The sequence below is a fragment of the Myotis brandtii genome, unplaced genomic scaffold, assembly GCF_000412655.1.
Source record: "Myotis brandtii unplaced genomic scaffold, ASM41265v1 scaffold4445, whole genome shotgun sequence".
NCBI lineage: Eukaryota > Metazoa > Chordata > Mammalia > Chiroptera > Vespertilionidae > Myotis > Myotis brandtii.
In genome coordinates this window covers 26150-35469 of record NW_005367003.1, presented here as the reverse complement: position 1 = coordinate 35469, position 9320 = coordinate 26150, and the positions used below count along the sequence as shown (strand labels likewise).

General features: G+C 42.6%; 1 protein-coding gene across 1 annotated transcript; it reads left to right on the top strand.

The window, feature by feature from the left end:
• The first annotated feature begins 805 nt into the window (after window positions 1-805).
• Window positions 806-5168, top strand: LOC102239618 (galectin-10). Its single transcript, XM_005874576.2, has 4 exons — window positions 806-862; window positions 2470-2546; window positions 3040-3250; window positions 4920-5168. Exons 1-4 carry the CDS (start codon window positions 848-850, stop codon window positions 5034-5036), a joined length of 420 nt encoding a protein of 139 aa, XP_005874638.2. The 5' UTR covers window positions 806-847; the 3' UTR covers window positions 5037-5168.
• The last annotated feature ends 4152 nt before the right edge of the window (window positions 5169-9320 follow it).

Here is a 9320-nt window from a genome sequence, read left to right as displayed (position 1 = left end):
ATGCCTCTGTTTCTATTTTGTTCATCAGTTTATTTTGTTCATTACATTCCACTTAGAAATCTTAATGTTGAAAAACTTTCTGATTTAACTTGTGTTTTATTGTTTTATTTTTCCTTTTTTTAATGACTCTAAAATGTCTCATTAATTGGGTGTGCTATATTTTATTGAATAGGTCATCATGATTAAATCATACTTATTCAAGTGTTATTACTACAAATAATTTTTAATCTTAAATGTCCAATCTTGATTGATGTCTGTTAGAAGTTGACCAAGAGGGTGAAACAAAAAGGCTAAAATACTGTTGGCAGTAGCAGAGCCAAGGGACCTACTGTGAAAAGGAAATGGCACAAAGACTTTCTCTCTATCTCCAGGGCTGCTGAGGATCAATTTCTATGTCGCAGGACCTCTGGAAGGGAGTCCTCACCTCCAGCACCACCAATTCTTTGCCATTGTTCAAGTTAGAAAAATGTGTACCTTTGGGTGGGTTCTGCTCTGAGGGATAAATAATTGGTGAGAGGCACGTAGGCTGCATTATAGATCCACTCACCCATCATTCCATCACCCTTATTCATGCATTTTTCCTGCTAATCCTTCCTCACCCACAATTTCCTCACTGAAGTTTCTATTGCATCACAACACATCCTTTTCAAGGACATAGTTGTGATTAATTCTATTTATGATACCCCACACCTTCTCACCTGCTGGGAATCTTTCTAGAAGAGACTTAGAAACTGAAAGGAAGCCAGAGGGCGGGGCTTCTAGAAATCATTTATAACCTGCCACTTGCAGAGATCACACACACAACCAGGACACAATTTGGAAGAGCTTGCTAGCAGAAGGCACAACAATGGAATATCTGCCGGTGAGTTGAAAAGGCACAGCCTTCAATGATTCCCGGTCCCATAAGGGAAGGAGGAAAGAGTCTGAGATTCTCTGAGATGAAAATATTGGGAATGTTTTACTGGGGGTTGTAATGTGTGGAAGAGAGAGGATGGGGCAGCATATCTACTGTCAGCATTCGGTGGTATCTCACTGAGGGTGAACTCTATTGAGACACTGTGACTCTGTGTGGGAAGTGACAGTTGACTGGGATGAGGGAGTGTGAGCATGGGTGCAAGGGGTGAGATTGCACATTTGTCTTCATGCCTCTGAGTATGTGCATGTGAGTGCAGCTGGGGCAGTGGTTGAACAGCTGTGCATGTCATCATGAGTAGTAGTGTTGGGAGATATGTGTAAGACGGTGAGTTCCATGTCTTTGTGTAACTGTGTGTATGATGAACTATGACTGCCTGATGAACTATGAATATGTGTGCAGCTGTGTCTGCTTCTGAGGGTTCTCCCATACATGGTAGCGACTGTTTAAGTATCTGTGGTTCTTTCCATGTGTATCATTGCAGCTCCTGGTGGGTAGAACTGGAGGTTGGAAAAAGTGGGTTTCCCAGGACTCCTCCCTGAGCATTAATGAGAGCACAATGAGCCAGTCCTCAGATGCTTCTTCTTAAGAAGGCTGGGGAAAGATGAACTCAGACTGTGGGGCACAGGGTCACCTGTCTAGGTCAGCACACAGTGACCCCTGCTTCTGCCTCAGGTCTCCTCCCCCAGCCAGTCCTTCCTTTGTCCTAACAACAAAAAAAGGTTAAGCAGATCCTGGCTCTCTGGGGAAGGTGGTCGGGAGAACTGGTATCAGAGAATGGATCACCCGAAGATGGAAGGAACAAAACCAGCCTCAGTCCAGACAAACCTTACAGTCGATATCAGGAACAACCTGTAGATTCTATCTAATTACTCTCCTGTCTCCCGCCCTGTGTGCAGGTACTGACTGTCCACAGCCACTTGTACACATGCCTGAAAGGACACTATTTCCCCTGAAAATTCTGATGCATATACATGCCACACAGAGGAGTCTCCTTTTCCATTATTTCCCTCTCCCTTTAAACAACTGTCTTATATTGGATTGGATTTTTATATTTTATACTTTTGCACTCTAAAGCCTTATCTTCACAGTTTCAGATAAAAACCGATGGGAGGGTGGTATCCGAGAAAGGGCCCTCCCCTTCCGCTAAGTCACCCTGTATAGACCCTACACCTGCCAGTGACCATGCTGAAGGTTTTACATCTATTAGTTCAGATATTCCTGAGAACATCCTATGAAATAGGAATTTTATAATCGTTCTTGTCCTGAGAAAACGGAGGCAGGGAGCATTCAAGTAATGGAACTCAGTTCTCATTGGTCGTAAGAGACAGAATCAGCATTAGAATCCAGGCCACCTGGCTTTAGAACTCTTGCTGTGAACTTCAACCTTCTCATTTATTCAAAGACACAGGGACCTGCCTGTGGTGAGGTTGGAAGAAGAGGGTCCTCAGAGTATGTCCTTTGATGTATAACCTGCTTTGCCACTGGGAACTGTTACAGGATGGGCGACCTCACCTGGCCTTGCCCCTCTCAACTACTCTCGTCTCCCATGGCAGGTCCTATACAAAAAAAATGTATCCATTTCTGTTGGTTCTTCAGTGAAAATCAACGGGACACCTATCATGCCTTTCTGGTGAGTATCTATAGCCCATCGGGAAGAGAAGGGAGATTATTAGAGCTTTGGGGGTCACTTCATGCATGACTGAGGTTAAAGTTTGTAATTAGCATAACGGTAGCACAATGCAGTTTCAGTTCCTGGAGACCCATGTGGTCCCAGGTATTAAACCTACAGGTGCATGTCTGTGGGCAAGTGTTGAAGTCTGGAGCCTGGGGTCACTCAGGCATTGGAGCTGAGGTTTATTATCAAGAAACACAGTATTTTCAGGGCATGAAAAGTAGCCCCAGGCCAGTGACTGCTGCTCAGCATGAGTTCTGGGCTAAGAGATGAGGCATCTCCCCAGCCTGGGCCGGACAAGCTGAAGCAGCCCACAGGGACATGTACTGCAGTCTCACCCAGGAAGGCCTTCCCTCCCCCAGGAGGAGTTGGGAGGGTGTGCACATGTATGTCGAATGTGGGCCCCCATGAGGAAGAGTCTCGCTCAACAGGCTGTGTGCTTTGCCTTCAGCATGACCCCAGAACTGCAGGTGGATTTCTTCATTGGAACTAATGAGGACTCAGACATCGCCTTCAGTCTCCGAGTGTACTTTGGCAAAGAGCTGGTGATGAACAGCCGTCAGGGTGGGAAGTGGGGTCCAGAAGTGAAATACACTGATATGCCCTTTAGGGATGGCCAACCCCTTGAAGTGTACATCTCTGTGCTGTCAAACGAGTACCAGGTGAGTGTGCCCAGGAACATCCACTACATGGGCTCTCAGGGCTCTCACAGGAGCACACAGCTTCCCCTGGCCTGGCCCCCAGAGTCACTTGTGGCTCCATCTCCTGCCCCTCTCATCACAGAGCACCCTCTGCTTGTACTGCATGCTCAGGTCCTTTTCCAAATCTGAGCAGGTCAAGATCAGCCCACGTGCCTTATTCTCCAGGGTGGAGAAGTTCCTGTGTTCACTCACAGCCATCGTTTCTACCTATGCTGTCATTCCTTCAGTTTTCAAGTAGAAGATTGTTAAAATATGCATATAACTAATTATAATCAGTCTAAAATTAAGTCTTTCCTACATTCCCAAACCCAGTCACTCTTTCCAGAGCAACACTTCCTAATTCCTTTATGCTCCTTCCAGAGATACTGTGTGATTGTTCGAGCCTATCTATCATCTATCTACTATTTATTTCTGTCTGCTTTTATTTTTAAACAAATGATGTTATAAGTTCCTCTAGAAATCACACATTGATGACTAGATTTTATTTGTTGTCAAAGAATGTATATTAGAGAAACTAACATCATTCTATTTGTGATGCCCCCACATCCTTTAATGTTTACATAATATTCCAAGAGAATCATTTTCAGATAATTTAACTTGACCCTATTCATGCACATTAAGGTGGTTTCCATATTTTGCTCTCATGAATGATGCTTCCTTCTAGATCACATTTTTGTCATTATCAACCTCCCGATTTTTATAAGGAAGGATACTTTCAGAGGAATTGAATAACTGGTTCAAAAAATGTGTGCATTTTAAATTTGCAAAATTAACACCTAAAAAGTCCTCTATTTCTCCATAGCCATACCCATAAAGTGTATGTTTAAACCTTCTATCACTGGAGAAGCAAAAAGATTTACTGTCCTATGTTTGAAGTGAGGCATTGTTCCATTTGCTTATAAACTGAATAAAAATATTATCATTTTAATCCTATGTACTATTCCTCCTCTTTAGGAACATTCAAATTTTGGCTCAGTAGTTAGAGCATTGGCCTGCACACTGGAGGGTCTCAGGTTCGATTCTCCATCAAGGGCATGTATCTGGGTTGCAGGTTCAATCCCCGACCCCATTGGGGCGCATGCAGGAGGCAACCAATTGAGTCTCACATCGGTCTCTCTCTCTCTCTCTCTCTCTTCTCTCCCCTCCCCCCTCTCTTCCACTCTCGCTCTATAAAAATAGGAAAAATTAGGGTAAAAAAGACTTTTATTCTTTACCTTTACCACCCAAATCTGAGCTGCTTGGTCACCAAGAGTAAAGGGCAGTAAAGTTTAGCAGAGCTAAAACGAATGCACTCAATAAACACGTAATGACCAATTAGCTATGATACTCTGTGCGAGAACCAGACTCACGATTCATGAAACAGTTCCTGGCCAGAGGGAAGCCCAGGCAAACATAGACAGTACAACATAGAGTGCTAGCACCTCAGTGGAAGAATGAGAGAAACACAGAAAATAGGGTGAATAACTGTCTGAAATAGTCAGAAAAGGCAGGCTACCAAAAAAAGCATGTCAGGCTTTAGAGTGTGACTAGGAGTTTCTGGTGGATGGTGTGTGTATAGGGTAGGAAAGGAAAGGAAGACGGTAAGTTTGTTTGGTGGCATGCTATATTCCTAACACATACTCTCTTCCAGGTAACAGCAAATGGTGTCCAATATTACACTTTTCCCCATCAAGTTGACTCAGCATCTGTGAGGATGATCCAGGTGTGGAGAGATGTGTCCCTGACCTCAGTGGAGATTACCCCTTAGAGAAGGGTGTGAACAGACTCCCCGTTGTCAAGGAGATCCCTCCACCTAAGTGATCCTGTGGTTCCCAGAGCTCACTAACACCATGGGTTCTCACCCTTCCCCCACACTTGGTCATTAAAACTCCTGAAAACACAACAAGATTTGCTTCTTGCTTTAAAGGGAAAAGAGAGAGGGAAAAAAGAGTATGTGGTTATCACCAAGAGGGGTGTGAGAATATTGTGGGAGAAATCAGGGTATCAAAGTGGATAAACATTTCTCTGATACAAGGAGTGAGTATCAGGCTCATGAAATATCTGAGAAGACATTGGAACCATATTCTTATGATGTAGTGCTTAGGATATGTTAGGAACTCTGAAGCAAAATCCTTCCCCAAGTTCAGAGAGCTAAACTAAGACTTCAGGCATCTCTCTGCACACATAGTGCTATAATTGGTGGTTTGGGAAGAAACTTTGTACTTTGAGGCAAATCGGGTGAAAAGTCTTAATTCTTCCTTTATGGTAAGGATGTTTAATACATATTGACACTGTGGTTTTGTGTAAGATGCACTGGGGAAAATGAAGAAAATGACAAGGCCAGCAGTTAAAATTTTTTTTAATCCTCACCTGAGGATATATTTTTATTGATTTTAAGAGAGAGAGAGAGAGAGAGAGAGAGAGAGAGAGAGAGATCAATAAGAGAGAGAAATGTCAATTGGTTGCCTTCCATATGTGCCCTGACTGGGAGCTGAACCTGCAACCTTTTGGTGTACAGGATGATGTTCCAACCAACTGAGCCACCTGGCCAGGGTGCACTTAAAAAATTATAATCCAAGGACTATTTGAAAAACCAAAAAAATTGCCTAGAAGATTTTTCTATTATTCAAACAATTGCAAGATTTTTCCAATTTATGTGGGCAGAAGCCTGAGGCATGTTTGATAATGAATTGTCACCATTTTAGACCAGGGAGGATAAAAATTGTTATTAAAACAAGAACAATTTATATACCTGGATGCAGGGAACAGACTCTGGTTTTGATGTTGTCTCACTTAATCATTACAGAATGACAAACCTCCCCAAAACATATTGGTTTAAAACAATAATTTATGATTATCTCTCTCTGTTTTGTAGGGTTATTGCACTCATATGGGTAGTGTATCATGTGGCCTTAATCAAATTGCGGTGGGAAGGGAAGTTTTCTGATGGATGTTTTCCTCATGTCTGACACTTCACTTGGGCTGGCTGACGCAGCTGGGGGCTGGCTGGTTATGTCTCTCTTCACATGACCTTCATGGTTGCCTTAGACCTCTTCAAATCACAGAGGTCGCAGGGGTTTGGGATTTAATGAACGGTGACTGGCTTCTGCCACAGAAAACCCTTGAATAAGCTCAAGCAGAAGGTGCAAGGTGTAATGGGACCCAGCTCTAGAAGTCATGCAGTGTCACTCCCAACACATCTTATTGGTCAAACGTGAATGAGAGAGACGGCCATAATCATGTGGAGAAGACTACACCAGGGCGTGGGTATGTTGACTTGTGATTCAACTCGTGATTCATGGCAAGTCATCCTAGACTAGTACTGTTCCACCATCAGGCTCCAGAGACGCTCACACTTCCCTCATACCCCAAACTCTGACAACTCTCCAAGGAATTCCCAAGTGTAATACAATAACAGCAACAAGCTCAAGACAGAAGTTCAGGATTTCGCCATTTAAACCAGGAGCTGGGGCTCACAAAGTGAACTGAGTATAACTTCTTAGGTGCAGTTCTTTTCAATATGTGCACTAACGGGGCAAAATACCTCATCATGCCAAACCTACACGCTGAAACAGACACAGAATAAATGCAATCCACATTTTCAGAGGCAGCAGTAGGAGATGTATAGCAACCACAGCTTCATATCACATAGGACACCCAGTCTGGCTCATATCTACCCTTCTCTCTAGGACTGTTTTCTCTGTAGTGATTGAGTCCACCCTCCATTCTCAGCTTCTTTGAGTTCTTGCCAAGATATCAAAACGACAACTCCAGGGGCTCTGATTGTTCATCAACTTCTCAGCAAGTCCAGAGAACCACTTAGGAGACACACTACTCAGAAGACACTATTCCTAAAAACATTCCAAGGCAGATTTAAGAAAGTGGGGAGGAGGGGGTCAATCAGGGTGAATGGGGAACATCTGTAATACTTTCAACAACAAAGATAAAAAAATAAAACAGAGCCTGGTACATCAAACAAAGGAAAGTCTTCTGGAAATAGCCTCTTTGTCCACAAGGACTACCTCAGGCATCAATCATGTCATCTCTCACCATGACCATTGCCACAGGGTCTCCTTCAACTCCAACCTTACTAACTGGAATGACTCTTTCCTTAGCCTTCCTCCAACCTAACATTCAGAAGCCTTGAGGTGGCAACACATTGCTAATGGCACTCTTCAGGCCTTTCTTCTGTGCAGAGAGCGCCTGGGGGGCAACTGAGCCAAGGGCCCTCAGCTGAGTCCAGCAGCTTTTGTAAAGCCATGACCTGGAGACATACCTCGCCAAAGGCAGGGATGTCCTCAGTCCTGACCTTTAGCTCAGGCGCCAGGGGGTGGGTGTAATTATCTAAGTTCAGCCAGGTGCCAGGTGCTGATGCAATTATCAGGGTCCCATCAGGCCTGATGATTCTGAGAAGCCACAAGAAGGAAGAATTGTGGCTTGATCTTTCAGCCTGATTTCACATAATTTCCTTTGTCTTAACCTCTAGTAAAACTTCCTGGTATCACGCTGTATATAATAAATGCGCTGCACTAGCTCTGGGTCACTGTCTCTCCATCAGAGGGCAGTGTCCCACCTGGTCCCAGTTTTCCCTACTGTCTGTGTGTCTGTCTCTTTCTTTTTCTCAATCCCCCCTCGCCCCTACTCAGGACTCATCCGCTCTCTACCTGTGCTGGTTGCAGCTAAGAGAGAACACTTATGCTTCTGGGCTTCATTTAATACTGGAATGAAATGTCCCCCATGCAGTATCCATAAACTTTGAGCTTTGATTGGACACAATCTCCTCCTTTCACCTTCTTTGCCTTAATCTTGGTCACTTTTCATTTGTTTGTTTGTTTGTTTGTTTGTTTGTTTTTGTTAATCCTCACGGGAGGATATTTTATCCCATTGATTTTTTACACAAAGAGGAATACCTACACAATCCTACCTGGTGGCCCTGCCAAAAAAACTCACAATAATTGCCCTTTCTTTGAATGATATTCATCAACTCAGTCCACTTCATGTGGATTATTACACCCATCTTTATCTGCTTTGTACTCATGGTGGCCAGTAGTGATGTCTCAGTTACTAGGATATGACATAGAGAGTCCAGGGATCAGTGTTCAATAAGAAATCTTTGAAGAACCTCAGAGGACTTCCCCATTTTTCTCAATCCTTCTCAATGCAAATCTCCCAGCAGATAAGGCATATCTCAGAGAACAGAAAGACATTCTTATTCCCTCAAGCAGTGATGGCAAACCTATGACACGCGTGTCCGAGGTGACACGTGAACTCATTTTTTTGGTTGATTTTTCTTTGTTAAATGGCATTTAAATATATAAAATAAATATCAAAAATATAAATCTTTGCTTTACTATGGTTGCAAATATCAAAAAATTTCTATATGTGACATGGCACCAGAGTTAAGTTAGGGTTTTTCAAAATGCTGACACGCCGAGGAGATCAAAAGGTTCGCCATCACTGCCCTAAAGCCATCTCTTCTCAGTGTCTGTTGCTGGTCCATGACTGATATGACACCTTCAAAACAGTTAAGATCTGGCTCTTTGGCCTTATTTCCATTCCTCTCCATCAACCAAATCTCTTGGTTACCTGATACCTCAGGTGTTCTATGAGTGACAGCAAAACTCTAAATTTGGACTTTATTTATGAATTTTTCACTACACATCAAATTTTTATTGCACACAGAAGATTTCATCCAGATTTTGTTGAGCCTAGAGTTTATAAAACTTGAATTTCATATGATTTAGGAAAAAGAATGTAAAATTGTGAACACAAAATTGAATGATTACTTAGAACCAGTAATCACCAAACACCAAAAGTCATACATTTTAAAGAGTTAACCAATACAACAAACATTAAAAATGTAGAAAAATCACAGTATTATCTTTATTATTAATAGATCGACATCCCCTAAAATTATTTTTTTTCTCACAAACTCTGATTACCTCTTAATATGACAACGATTTTCTAGCATTATTTTCTGTACAGAGGTTGGAAAGACAATTCAGTATTTCCTCTGGTGTGGCTATTTACAATTTATTTTAAAATTATAAAT

Coding starts and splice junctions, on each gene's coding strand:
- LOC102239618 (XM_005874576.2), top strand. Junction 2,547..3,039: donor ACACCTATCATGCCTTTCTG/GTGAGTATCTAT, acceptor CTTTGCCTTCAG/CATGACCCCAGAACTGCAGG. Junction 3,251..4,919: donor TGCTGTCAAACGAGTACCAG/GTGAGTGTGCCC, acceptor ACTCTCTTCCAG/GTAACAGCAAATGGTGTCCA.